Below are 14,618 nucleotides of genomic sequence, written 5' to 3' on the forward strand. Positions count from 1 at the left end.
CGGAAATAACTGGCAATCTAGGCATCACCTAAAATGTGATATTCTGCTTCTCAAAGTGGTAATATGTTGAAAAAAATGAGCAACTTTGAATATAATACTCAACTTCAGATTTTGTAGGGGATGAGAATTACTTTTGTCAATTGTAAGCAGATTATTAAACATGGTCCTCAATGCTGATTTTTGTCTGTTTTCCAAAGAGAAAATGAGGCATTATGGAAGGAGATATCAACCCTGAAACAGAAGCAACTGCAGCAGCACAAAGTTATTCGTAAGGTATGTCATTGAATGTTTTAACTAAATAGAGTTGACCTATTTCTTTTCGGTCCAAAACTTACAGGAACAATTTAAATAAAAAAGTTCAGCAAGTGTGTGAAATGTGTCTACATGTGCATAAAAGGTGGTTTGTGCCATTATAAACAACGCTATCAGTCTCCATTAACCAGGCTGACCATATAAATGCTACTAAAGCAGGTTAGAGGCTGGACATTCTCTAGCAGAAGGCTCACTTGACGCCCCAAAGCTTGTCTTCTACCTGCTTGCCTCGGTAGGTGTAACTCCAACACTCAAGCCCAACACCATTCATGATAAAGCATTCTGCTTGAGAGGGGACAAAGCATAGTCAATTTCGTAACAAAGGCTGTTTAAGAGCAAGCATGCAGTTCACGCTTTAGGCATCAGCTGGAGTATTGTGTCGAGTTATGGATATCACATTTTAGGAAGGTTGTCAAGGCCTTGAGGAATATAGAGAAGATTTTATAATGATACCAGGTGTGAGGGACCTGGGTGGAGAGATTAGAGAAGCTGGGATTGTTCTTCTTGGAGCAGTGAAGATTAAGGGGAGATTAAATGGAGGTCTTCAAAATCACAAAGGGTTTTGATAGAATACATTAGCAGCAGCCCCATCTTGTGACTTAAACATTGTGTTATTCCCAACACCAGTGATGTAACATGACTGTAGTATGTGCTGCAGGATGCACACTCAACTCTCAGTGCCCCTTCAGCAGCACTTTCCAAACCTGCAATCTTTTGAACCTAAAAAGGCAGGGCAGCAAGTGCATGTGAACTGCATCCCTCAAGTCAGATCTTTCAAACTTAAATATTTGGTGCTAATTCATCATTGTTCCTGGAAATCCTTAGCTTATGGCATTGTGGGATCACCTTCACCATGCAAACTGCTTTGGTTCAAGAGCTCAAACAGCCAATTGTCTCTTTGTGTTGAATTTGCATGTTCTCCCCATGTCTGTGTGGGTTTCCTCAGGAGCTTTGGTTTCCTCCCACTCTCCAGACATGTGTGGGTTAGGTTAATTGGCCATGCTAAATTTCCCCATAGTGTCAGGGATTAGCAGGGTGAATATGACGGATTATGGGGATAGGGCCTGCGTGGCATTGTGGTGGGTACAGGCTTGATGGGCCGAATGTCCTCCTGCACCTCCTCCAATAATTGAAGAAGAGGTCCCATCATTACCATTGGTCTCAGCTACAGCTCAGTCTGGGAAAACATTGGCTTTGCCAACAACCAGATTTAATCGTTCATCTATAGTGAATTCATCTCACATGCTACAGTAGGCCGCTGTGCCTTTGGGTTGGACAAAGGAAGTAGCTTGCTGAACCTGCTGTCCAGTGCCAGTCTGTCTGTCTTCTCTCAGGCTAGAAAATGCACCTCAGGATTGAGCTGGAGTGCTCTACCCACACTGGTCCCAATGCTTTCCAGTGCTGACCAGTTCAGGAGGGGGACTAGCACCTGAGAAGTCATCACCCACCTAGCATATCACTGCTTTCAGAAAAGGCTAGTGAGAGGGGACAAAGCATAGTCAATCTCGTAACAAAGGCTGTTTAAGAGCAAGCATGTGATTCACGCTTTAGGCATCAGCTGGAGTATTGTGTCCAGTTATGGATATCACACTTTAGAAAGGTTGTCAAGGCCTTGAGTGATATAGAGAAGATTTTATAATGATACCAGGTGCGAGGGACTTGGGTGGAGAGATTAGAGAAGCTGGGGTTGTTGTTCTTGGAGCAGTGAAGGTTAAGGGGAGATTAAAGGGAGGTGTTCAAAATCACAAAGGGTTTTGATAGAATAGATTGGCAGCAGCTGTTTGCAATAGCTGGAGGGTTAGTAACCTGAGGACACAAGATTTATGTTAATTCACAAAAACAACTTGGTGGAGAGGAACAAGATGGAATTCTTTAATGCAATAAGTTGTTTATGAAAAAAGGATCAGAAGTAGGTGATTTGGTCCTTCGAGTCTGCCCAGCCATTTACGAAGATCGTGGCTGATGTAATAGTAACCTAAAATCAGTATCTTATCTACGTTTGATAATCTATATCCCCCTTGCTTACCAATAATGATCTGAAATGCACTTTTTGAAACAGCGGTGGAAACCAATTCAGTGGTAACTTTCAAATTTGCAAGGCCATGGGGACAAACAGAGAAGTGGAACTGCAGTCCATTATCAAAGATTTTATAGCAGAGCATTTAGAAACAGTGGTAGAATTGGACAGAGTCAGCATGGATTTATGAAAGGGAAATCGTGCTTGACAAATTTACTAGAATTTTTCAAGGATGTAACTAGTAGATGAAGGGGAGCCAGTGGATGTGGTTTATTTGGACTTTCAGAAAGCTTTTGACAAAGTCCCATTTAAGAAATTAGCGTGTAACATTAAAGCACATGGGATTGGGGGTAATTTATAGAGATGGATAGAAAGCCATTTGGCAGACAGGAAATTGAGTAGGAACAAATAGGTCTTTTTCTGAATGGCAGGCAGTGACTAATGGGACATTGCAGGGTTTAGTGCTGGGACCCCAGCTATTTACAATATATAAATGATTTAGGTGAGAGAGCTATATGTAAGAACTCCAAAATTTGCTGGTGACCCAAAGCTGGGTGGGAGGGTGAGCTGTGAGGAGGATGCAGAGATGTTTTAGTGTGATTAATGCCAGCTGAGTGAAAGGGCAAATGCATGGCAGACGCTGCATAATATGGATAAATGTGAGGTAATCCACTTTGGAAGCAAAAATGGGAAGGCAGATTATTTGGCCATAATTGAAGAGGGAATGAGCACTGAGACTTTGGTATCCACATTCACCAGTCACTGAAGATAAACATGGCAGTTTATCAAGGTGCAGCAGGCAGTAAAAAAGGCAAAATGGTATGTTGGTCTTCATAGCAAGAGGGTTTGAGTACAAGAGCAGAGATGTTTTGTTGCAGTTATATGGGGCCTTGGTGAGGCCACACCTGGAATATTATGTGCAGTTTTGGTCTCCTTATCTGAGGAAGAATGGTCTTGCTCTAGATGGAGTGCAGCAAAGGTTTAACAGACTGATTCCTAGGAACGCAGGAGTGACATATGAGGAGAGATTGAGTTGTTTAGGATTGCATTCACTGGAGTTCAGAAGAATGACTGGGGATCTCATTGAAACCCATCAAATTCTAACAGGACTAGAGAGGGTGGATGCAGGAAGCACGTTCCCGATGGTAGGGGTGTCCACAATTGGAATCATCATAAACCATTTTAGGACTGAGATGAGGAGAAATTTCTTCCTCTAGAGATTTGAAAACCTGAGGAATTCACCACCACAAAGTAGCTGAGGCCAAAACATTGTATGTTTCCTAGAAGGAGTTAGATGTAGCTTTTGGGGTAAAGGGGATCAAAGAGTATGGTGGAAGGTAGGATCAGTCATCACCATAATGAATGGTGGAGCAGGCTCGGAGGGCTAAATGGGCTCCTCCTACTCCTATTTTCTCATTCTAATTCTATTTCTATTTCTAGTTAACCAACATGAACACCATTGGTCAAATGGTGCTGTATAATTCAGTGATTTGAAATTTATTCACATTCTGTAAATAAACTTGTCTGCAGATCCTCCACTTCATTGCCACTATGGTGCAATCGAACAGTGTGGCCGGAATCAAGAGAAAAATGTGAGTTTCTTTTTCTTTTGTGCTGCATGCTTGATTTAAGGATGGTAGCTGAGAGTTTTCTTAAACAAAAATCTCATGAAGGTAAGGGAATGAATAAGGGATAGCAACCCTTGGGCTTCTATTTCTGCCGACTTGGCTACCTGCTGCCACGAGAGTTGTATGGCTGAGGGGCTAGAGGGAAGGAAAATGTTCCCTTTCTTTTATTGTCTTTGAATTTGCCTCTTGAAAAGCAAAGAAATCAAATAGGTAGGTGTGAGGCAGGGAATCTTTTGTTGAAGAGTGGATTCACAGTGTCAGATACTTTGTGTTCTTCCTTTTAGTAGTTGCTCTTGCCTGAGCCCAGATGTTGTGTGGTGGCAGATTATTCAACTGTGGATTCGCATCATAGTCATGATTCAATCCTCCACTAATATCCACACATGTGAAGGGATCACTGGATCTGCTTGCACTCTTCCTAACTCAGGGACATTTGATCAATTGTTGTGATGCTGCTAACCACCCTGACTGAGACTGTCTGATCGCATATGCCGTGCATTGAACCATCTATAATATTGTATCACACAGAACCTTACTGTGCTATTTTAGCAAAACAAATCTTTTTTGCTAGGTTACTGTGAGCAGCAGGCTTGTGATTTCATTGCCAATGTTTTCTACAATCTCCAATACATAGCCACTGAAATGTTGAACACAAAATTTGCTTGCGCCATGCCCATATTTTCGACACCACAGATGCTGTTTCGGATCCAATTTGGCATCCCAGTTGTAGTTGCATGTTTCGGCTGCAGGATGCAGTGGGTGCCATTTTGAGTAGGTTGTTCGTGCAGGCACTGGGAGTATTCATAGGAAAAATGCTTAGTGGAATAAATGCCCACTTATAACATTGTATAGCAGACCATAATTTCAGCAAGGGAGGACACCACCACCACCACCAGCAGTGTCATAAAATCATAGAGGTTTACAGCATGGAAACAGCCCTTTGGCACAACTTGTCTATGCTGCCTTTTTAAAAAAATTCCTAAGCTAATCCCAATTGTCCACATTTGGCCCATATCTCTCTATACCCCTCTTATCCATGTATCTGTCTAAATGCTTTTTAAAAGACAAAATTGTACCTGCCTCTACTACTACTACTACTGGCAGCTTGTTCCGGATACTCACCACCCTCTCACCTTAAACGTATGCCCTCTAGTTTTAGATTCCCCTATATTTGGGAAAAAATATTGACCATCAAGCTGACTTATGCCTTTCATTATTTTATAGACCTCTATAAGATCACCCCTCAGCCTCATACACTTGAGAGAAAAAAAGTCCCAGTCTATCCAACCTCTCCTCATAACTCAAACTCTCAAGTGTGGACAGCATCCTAGTAAATCTTTTCTGCACTCTTTCTAGTTTAACAATATCCTTTCTATAATAGAGTAAGCAAACTGTACACAGTATTCCAAGTGTGGCCTTATATCTTGTACAATTTCAACATGAAGTCCTAACTCATGTGTTCTGACTGATGAAACCAAGCATGTTGAATGCTTTCTTCACCACTCTGTCCACCTGTGACTCTGCTTTCAAGGAGCTATGAACATGTACCCCTAGATCTCTTTGTTCTGTAACTCTCCCCAGTGCCTTACCATTAACTGAGTAAATCCTGCCCTGGTTCAATCTACCAAAATGCATCACCTCTCTTTTATCTAAATTAAACTCCATCTGCCATTTGTCAGCCCACTGGCCCAATTGATCAAAATTGTGTCTGACAAACTTATTGGAATTCTATGAGGATGTGCCTAAGGCGGTGGATAGAGGAGAGCCGGTGGATGTGGTCTTTCTTGATTTTCAGAAGGCGTTTGACAAGGTGCCTCACAAGAGGTTATTGCAGAAGGTCAGGGGGCATGGAGTTGGGGGTAGGGTGTTAGCGTGGATAGAGGATTGGCTGTTAAATAGGAGGCAGAGAGTGGGGGTCAATGGGTGCTATTCGGATTGGCGGTTGGTGACTAGTGGAGTGCCCCAGGGGTCGGTGCTGGGGCCTCAGCTATTTACCATTTATATAGATGATCTGGAGGAGGGAACCGAGTGTATGGTGTCGAAATTTGCTGATGACACCAAGATTGGTGGAACGGCAAATTGTGCGGAGGGTGTGGAGAGTCTGCAGAAGGATCTAGATAGGCTGGGCGAATGGGCCAGGAACTGGCAAATGGAATTTAATGTTGGCAAATGTGAGGTTGTCCACTTTGGCAGGAATAATGGTAGGAAGGACTATTACTTACATGGCGAAAAACTGCAGCATGTGACGGTGCAGAAGAACCTCGGGGTCCTTGTGCATGAGTCGCAAAAACCCAGCCTGCAGGTGCAGCAGGTGGTCAGGAAGGCGAATGGGATGCTGGCCTTCATAGCGAGGGGGATTGAATATAAAAGTAGGGAGGTCTTGCTGCAGCTGTATAGGGCACTGGTGAGGGTGCAGCTGGAGTACTGTGTGCAGTTTTGGTCGCCGCACTTATGCAAGGATATTTTGGCCTTGGAGGGAGTGCAGAGGAGGGTTTACTAGGCTGATTCCGGAGTTGAGGGGATTGAGCTATGAGGAGAGGCTGAATAAACTAGGCTTGTACTCGTTAGAGTTTAGAAGAATGAGGGGAGATCTCATTGAGACGTATAAGATGTTGAATGGGATGGATAGGATAGAAAGGACAGTAGGACTAGAGGGCACAGCCTCAAGATAAAGGGGGGGTGGTTTAGAACGGAGTTGAGGAGGAACTTCTTCACTCAAAGGGTGGTGAATCTCTGGAATTCTCTGTCTGTTGAAGTGGTGGAGGCTGCCTCGATCAATATTTTTAAGACGCGGGTTGATAGGTTTTTGATAAGAGAGGGAATTAAGGGTTATGGGGAGAGGGTGGGAATGTGGAACTGAGCCACGACAGATCAGCCATGATCTTGTTGAATGGCGGGGCAGGCTCGAGGGGCTAGATGGCCTACTCCTGCTCCTATTTCTTATGTTCTTATGTTCTGTTGCAGTTGGAGATAACTTTCTTCACTGTCCACTATGCCACCAATCTTGGTATCATCTGCAAACTTACTAACCATGCCTCCTATATTCTCATCCAAATCATTAATATAAATGACAAATAACAGTGGACCGAGCACTGATTCCTGAGGCACACCACTGGTCACAGGCCTCCAGTTTGAAAAACAACTGTCGAGAACCACCCTCTGGTTTTTGTCAAGTAGCTAACTTTGTATCCATTTAGCTACCTCAACTTGGATCCCGTGAGATTTAACCTTATGCAACAACATACCTGCAGCACCTTGCCAGAGTCCATGTAGACAACATCAAGTACACTGTCCTCAACTACCTTCTTGGTTACCCCTTCAAAAAACTCAATCAAATTTGTGAGACATGATTTCCCACTCACAAAGCTGACTGTCCCTAATCAGTCCTTGTGTCTCTAAATGCCTGTAGATCCTGTCTCTCAAAATACCTTCCAACAACTTGCCAACCATAAATGTGAGGTTCACCGGTCTGTAGTTCCCAGGCTTTTCCCTGCAGCCCCCTTTAAACAAAGGCACGGCATTTGCCAACTCTCCAATCTTCAGGCACCTCACCCGTGATTATCAATGCTATTTAAAAAGATCATCAGCTTCTTTCAGTTTAATTGTTGTTTGATTTTTCTACTGGCTGTTAGTGAGTTAATTGAAGTTCATCATACTTGTACTACTAATTTGAAATTGGTGAAGTTTACAAGTAAAAGTGTGACACGTGGTCGAGGCTTTGTTTCTCAAGCTGTGGAAGCTATAGTTTCTGTTTCCCTCTTGGCTGCAGCATGGCTAGGAGCGTGAGCACTGGTGGCACAGAAGTAGGTAGGCTGCTCACAGAGGGAAGACAAAGAGCACTCAGCCTATGTCACATGCACTAGAGCATTGCCAGTGGCTGCAAATGTGGCCATTGACTTATTTTTATCTGGCTCCTCCAAAGCTGAAGCAGGTGACATTTGGAACATTCTGCAGTTTGCATCCACTGTTACGCTGTCCAAGAGAGGTGACTATCTCTCTCTCTCTCTCTGTGCAGAGGGCTGAGTACGTTATACTCTTTCTTTCCTGATAAATGGGCAGTGTCAATATGAGTGTTCAGCAGAATTCCAGACTTCCCCACAGTGCAGGGTGCCATTGACTGCACTGACGTTGACTTGTGGATGCTGCATGTAAATTCAGGCCATTCAGTACCAAATGCCCAACTGGTATGCAATCCTACTTTGCATCATACAGGTCAATGCTCAGTATCCTGGCAGCAATCATGATACTGTTTTTCTGAGGCAGTGACTGTATCATCTGCATTTGAATCCTCACAAGAAAGCAGAGGGTGACTGCTGGGTGACAGGGCTATCCACTCACCGTCTGGCTTATGATTCTGCTGTGCAATCCAAGTGCATGGGCATAACATTGCAATACAGTGAGAGTTATGTTGCCACGAACATGTTATCTGGCAGGCTATTAGGCAATGTCCTTGCTGTATGGACTGCTGTGGAGAAGCCCTCAATACTGTCCATGACTTATATCATGATTGGTTGTGGTTTCCACAACCTCATCATCATGAGGACAGAGCTCTAATCACCAGGTATCTAGTGAGGAAGGATGAAGATGACAAGGATCTCCCCTTTCTGGCCAGGTTGTCCATATTTGGCTCATCTGCCTCTGGTGCCACTAAGTGTAAATCCAGTTTCCCATTGAACAGCAGTTGCATACCTTACCATCTCTCTATGAAGGACCGTCACCCTGTCCTATAGGATACAGTGCTGAAAGTAAACCATCCAATATTCCATAGAAAAGTCAACTAATCACCTTTACATGCTCCCTATGTGCCTATCTTGCAGGTGCCTTTGCCCAACCTAGTTCTCCTATGCAGTGCTACCTGTAGGGTTGTTGAAAGGCTGCTGCATGTGGCCTGCTGGATGTCCTTTTTCAGCTCCTGGTCTTGCAGCTTTGCACTTCACCATGTCAGTGGGTGGGATAGGGGGCAACTCGCAGAATCATGTGTCATTTCAGCTCTCCGTATGAGCATTTAATGCCATTCTTCCTCCTCCTTCCCATAACCCTGCACATTCTTCCTTTTCGGATAACAGTCTAATTTCCTCTTGAATGGATAATTGAACCTGCCTCCATCACACTCTCAGCAATACAATCAAGATTCTAACCACTCGCTGCATGAAAACAGTTTTCCTTAAGTCACCATTGCTTCTTTTGACATTACTTTAAACCTGTACCCTCTTCTTAATCTTTTCGCAGTTGAAAGGTTTCTCCCTATTTACTCTTTCCAGACCCCTCATGATTTTGAATATCCCTCGGCCCTTTTCTTTAAGGAAAACAGCCCCAACTTCTCCAATCTAGTTCATAACTGAAGTCTCTGGAAATATTCTCATTAATCTTTTCTGCACTCTATCCTAAAGCGTGGCACCCAAAATTGGAAGCAATACTCCAGCTGAGGCCAAATTAGTGTCTTAAACAAATTCACCATAACCACCTTGCCCTTATATTAAATGTCCCTATTAATAAAGCTCAGGATTCTATATGCTTTATTAACCATGCTCTCAATCTGGCCTGCCATCTTCAATGACTTGTGCACATATACACCTAAGCCCCTCTGTCCTCTTCAGAGTTCATGCTCTCTATTTTATACTGTCTCTTCCTGCTTAAATTTAATCACTTCACATTTCTCTACATTGAACTTCATCAGCCACTTGTCCACCCATTCCACTCGCTTGTCTTTGTTCTATCGAAGTACTGCACTATTCTCCTCTCAGTTCACAATGCTTCTAAGTTTCATTTCATCTGCAGATTTTGAAGCTGTGCTCTATGGCACCAAGGTCAAAGTTATTAATATTCAGGAAGAGCAAGGGTCCCAAAATTGATCTTTGGGGACCTCCACTACTAATCTTCCTCAAGTTTGAAAAACATCCATTAACCATTATTCTCTGTTTTCTGTCACTCAGCCAATTCCAGAATAATCCATTCACTACTTTCCCTTTTATTCAGTGGGCTGGAACTTTGTTTAGAAGTTGTTGTGCGGAACTGTATCAAATGCTTTTTGGAAGTCCATGTATACTGATCAACAGCATTAACCTCATCTACCCTCTGTTACTTCCAGAAACTCCAAGTTAGTTAAATACAACTTTCTCTTGAGAAATCCATGTTGTATTAATTCACTCATATTTGTCCTTTAGTTCCAAGTTAATGTTTCCCTGCCCTGCCGCCCCCATGTTAAACTGACAGTTCTATGGTTGCTGGGTTTATATTTACACCCTTTTCGAACAAGCTTGTAACATTTGCAATTCTCCAGTCATCTGGTACCATCCCTGAGTCTTAAGAAAGACTGGGAGGTTATGGCCACAATTTCCACTCTCAATCTCAGTATCCTTGGATGATCTCCTTTGGTCCTGGTGGCTTATCAACCTTTAAATACAAATAACCTTTTTAATGCCTCCTCCTTACCGATTTTAAATCCTTCTAGTGTATTAATTACCTCCTGATGTACCATGACCTGGGTAGCATCTTCTTCCTTGGTAAAGACAGATGCAAAGTATTAATTTATTACCTCAGCTATTTCCTGTCTCCATGCAGAAATCCTTTTTTGGACTCCAGTTGGCTCTGCTCCTACTTTTGCCATCCTTGTACTATTAAAATTCCTATTGAGGAATCTGCAATTGCCTTTTATGCTAGCTGCCTGTCTGTCTCCATTCTGTCTCTCTCTCTGTCTTATTTGCTTTACCAATTTCCCCTCTGAACATTCTGTATGCAGCCTGGTTCTCCATTCAATTATCCATCTGACACCTGTCATAAGCACACTTCTTCATTTTAATCTCTATCTCTTGTGTAATTCAGAGAGCTCACCAGTCACACACTGCATTCCATATACATGCATAATAACTCTGATTTAGACATTATGAATGCGATCTTACCAGCTCGCTGTGCCCGTCGATCTGTGTGGCGAGCCGAGAAGATAGTGTGCGAAGCGAAAAATTTACGCCTGGCACAAATTGGATCGCAGTCTTCCCAGCCCCGTTTTAGCAGTGAAAACAGCTTCATACCCAGAAATAGCACAAAGCTCATTACCATTAGACCATCTGCATCTATGTGTCATTGTCAAGTCCGGCCCTTCCCAGATGCTTCCAACCACGCTGGCGAAACTTCACGTCAGCACAAATCATGACTGCTCTTCAGTAGTGGAGACCAGGTGTCATGACCACACTGGGGGGATTGGAGGCTATTGAAACACCTGGCATGGCCGGACAGTGCCCATCAGGCATGCGTACCATGCAGTTTGGGGTGCCTTACGCAATGGCGCATGAGCATTCTGAAACCGACATTAGGCTCTGCCCCCACCCTACCCCCTTCTCCCTGTGTCAGTGCACAACTCCCAGCTGTCAAAGTGCCAATAATACTGGCATGGAAGACTCCCATTTTCTCATTGGTATAACACTTAATTTGTTTGGGAAAATTCTGCCCAATTATTTTCTCCTTTACGCTGACCTAACTCGATAACTTGATACCCTCTTCTAGTGTTCTGTGTAACTTGGTATGTTATTACTTCCTGTTTCCCACACATTTGCCAAGTTAGTCTCCCCAATTCTGCTAGCAAATCAACTCACAAGGCGCTCGGTCCTGGTCAATTCATGCACAATCCGTCCTGACTATACAGGTCCCATATCCCTGAGAGCAGGTCTGGTGCAGTGCAGCCATTTAGTGATAGCCTTAACTTTGGTGCAAGGGAGATGTTGTAGATCACATTTGCAGCTGCTGAAACAACTACCCATTCCATCACACTATTACTCTTCCAGTCATTCCTGGGGATGACACAGCACTGCTGCCTTACACATGGGTTTGATTCTAGCTTTGGGTGACTATGGAGTTTGCACGTTCTCTCTCCATATCTGCTTTGGTTTCCTTCAATTTCCTGTAATGCACTCTGGAGGCCAGAGCAGCCCTGCCATTCTTTGATCTATTTCTTAGCAACCTAGCTACTGCTAATAAACCTTTCTGCTGTTAATGTATTTTACCAATACTGCTAAACCATATTAATACTTAACGGTGTCTGGGTTTCTTGCTTGATTGACAACAACAAGGGCACTGGCAGAGTGGCAGTGGTGTGATTGTCATGCCAAGGGAGGACAGCAAGTTTGCTCCACTGAACCATTACCATCCCCTGGAGAAGTACCTCTGCAATTCAAATAATCTGTTAGAGAGATTGAGTTAAAAAGCCCCTTTAGCCCTGGCATCTGAAGCTATTGTAGTATTTGTCTGTGTGGCAGCAAGCTGCCCCCTCCTGGTGATATAACTGCAATCTGAGCTTTCACTGCTGCTGTCTGATATTGTGTGCTTTCTATTTGTACTGTGATGGGAGGCTGAGACAACAGCTATCTTTGGCTGCAATGTGGTTGGATCCATAAGTTTTCATAGGATTTGGTTACCACTTGTAGAGGATGGCCTCCTAGTTCTGTGTCAGTTTGGTGTTGAGCTCCTCCATGGCTGTCTGGCAGACCAGTTGGTGCACTGACCAGTTCATAGTGCACATCTGCCAGCCTTTTTCTGTATGATGCCCCATCAAAGCCCTCACCCAAGACCTCCGCACAAGTTGTATGTGACCTTGCCCTCTAGCAAACTGGCATCTGTGCTGCCCTTTCCCCCTACTCTGGCTGCCAACCAACTCATGTCCAGAATCTCACTACATGCATATCCTGCCTTTATACAATATACACCATGTCAGTATCTGAACCATTAGTTGTGAGTTTGAGAGCAGGTGCTGGTGTTTCTTTATCAGACTCTTCCTCTGTCACTTCTTATTCTTGCATCACTGCCTGGTCAGGCTGCTATTCTTGGATGTATGACAGGAGAAAGACATAGTAAGTGCTGTGAGGAAAAGAAGGAGGAACGGGTTACATCCTGTATATCAGAAGAATCTTTATGATGAGGGGGCAAGTGGATTGTGTGAAGGAATATTAGGTATGAACATATTGTCATCTTCCTGCTGCTGCATAACCTCACTTGTGGTTGCTCCAAAGACAGCAAGCATGGTTGCCTCCATAGGATGAATATCTGCAGCCTTGCCAGCCCGTGCTGGTTGGTTGTTGCTGCCCGTGGTTATGTGCTTGTGCTACCTTGTCCTATTAGAGAGGGACAATCTGGCTGTCATGGGTCAAAAGTTGGCAGTACCCACTGCCATATATCCAACACCCACATCTCATAGCTTGCATAAAGTGTGTGAGCGAGATGTGAGGCTTATGAAAATTAGATTTGAGTTGTGATGGAAATGATAGGTACATGTGTGATGGAAGGTGTGATGCATTGAGCAGTGTGTAAGGCTAGTGACAGTTGGTGGGATTTGACATTTGAAGATGCATTTGCTAACCTTGACTACTGGTGTAAGGTAATCGAACTTTTTGTGGCACTGCATCTTCAGGCTACACTCCTAGGATTCATCACCACAGCTATCTGCTTCCACTGTCTTCTGAGAACTTATCTAAAGGATTGCCTGGCTCTCTGGATGGGTGACATCTATCTTCCTGTGTGCCTCCTCATCCAAGGTTTCTCTACAGTGTAGCAAAATGTGAGGCTCCTCTTCTGCCATTCTTCTAGCTCACACTCCCATCTGCAACCAGCTTTATCACCTATCCTGCTACAATACACCTCCTTTAAGACCTGCAAGTGGTGCTAGACTCATGATTTTGTAATTTGATGTCCTGTGTGCAGATTATTTAAATGAGCAGACAGTCTGAAGTTTGCATGCAGCCTGCATTAGAAGCAACCGGTGTAGATTGATCAGGCAATATTACCTCTGTGCCCATTTTGAGGATGTCTTGAATTTCACGTCCGTATATTCAAGAAATTGTCCAATATCAGGCCTTACCATTGATAATCCAACACCATCAAACTATTCAATTGTGCAATTTTAAAATTGCTTTCTTTAACCTTTAGTAACTTGTTGCAAATCGTTCTTCTAGGCCTCTGATGATTGGGACTTCCGGTATGCCTCATTCCTACTCCAAGTATAGTCGGCCCATCACTATGGACAGCAGCCAAGATGGCACAGCTGTACACGGTATTCCGGTAAGTTAGAAAGTTTTCTGTTTGTGAAGAAACTAGATGAAGGGTCAGGAGTCATAGTGTAGGATAGATTCTCAAAGATGTAGGAATTACTTGTAAGTAAATCAGTAAGTAATAATTAGGTGATAAGTTTGGTTTTAAAAGCCTGAAGATGTAGAAGAAGCTGAGTGGGTTGAAGAATTGCAGCAATTTTGAACTCCTGGTAAAGAATGGATTAAATATAGGAAAAAGTGCGATTTCAAAACCACAATGCAAAGAGGAGGAAGACCTCCTCTTATAAATAATAAAGCAGATGAAAGGAAGGATTAACGATGTTAATAAAATTGAGACTTGAGGAATTTCTCTTTAGCAAATTACTTTGTAACAGGTATTTTGACTTGCACTAGTTCATTAGTGTGAAGTTATTTATCCTGATTTGAGTTATAATTGCTTGTCTTTTGGCATTTCCTGTGTTATCTTGCTCTTCATATCAAGGTTAAATGTCTAGTTTGGAAGAATTACTTCTGAGATCCGTTAAGTGACTAGGAGAACTTTAACTTGTACTAAACTTGAAGCTTCACTGTAGGGTGCTGACCACCGCATATTATTTTCATTGGGCCTCCTTCAGACTTTTATTTTGA

The 14,618-nt window shown here is 43.2% G+C and overlaps 1 protein-coding gene across 3 annotated transcripts in view; it reads left to right on the top strand.

Annotated features, from left to right (window-relative positions):
* The window catches only part of LOC145342167 (heat shock factor protein 1-like), a 64,352-nt gene that overhangs the window by 28,840 nt on the left and 20,894 nt on the right, over nt 1-14,618 (top strand). For all 3 annotated transcript variants that reach the window (XM_080187461.1, XM_080187462.1, XM_080187463.1), the window contains exons 5-7: nt 198-273; nt 3,860-3,921; nt 13,896-14,001. In XM_080187461.1, coding sequence (XP_080043587.1) covers nt 198-273; nt 3,860-3,921; nt 13,896-14,001 — 244 coding nt within the window. The remainder of the gene's footprint in view (nt 1-197; nt 274-3,859; nt 3,922-13,895; nt 14,002-14,618) is intronic.

This window comes from Carcharhinus amblyrhynchos, chromosome 4 (genome assembly GCF_965287045.1).
Source record: "Carcharhinus amblyrhynchos chromosome 4, sCarAmb.v2.hapA, whole genome shotgun sequence".
Classification (NCBI taxonomy): domain Eukaryota; kingdom Metazoa; phylum Chordata; class Chondrichthyes; order Carcharhiniformes; family Carcharhinidae; genus Carcharhinus; species Carcharhinus amblyrhynchos.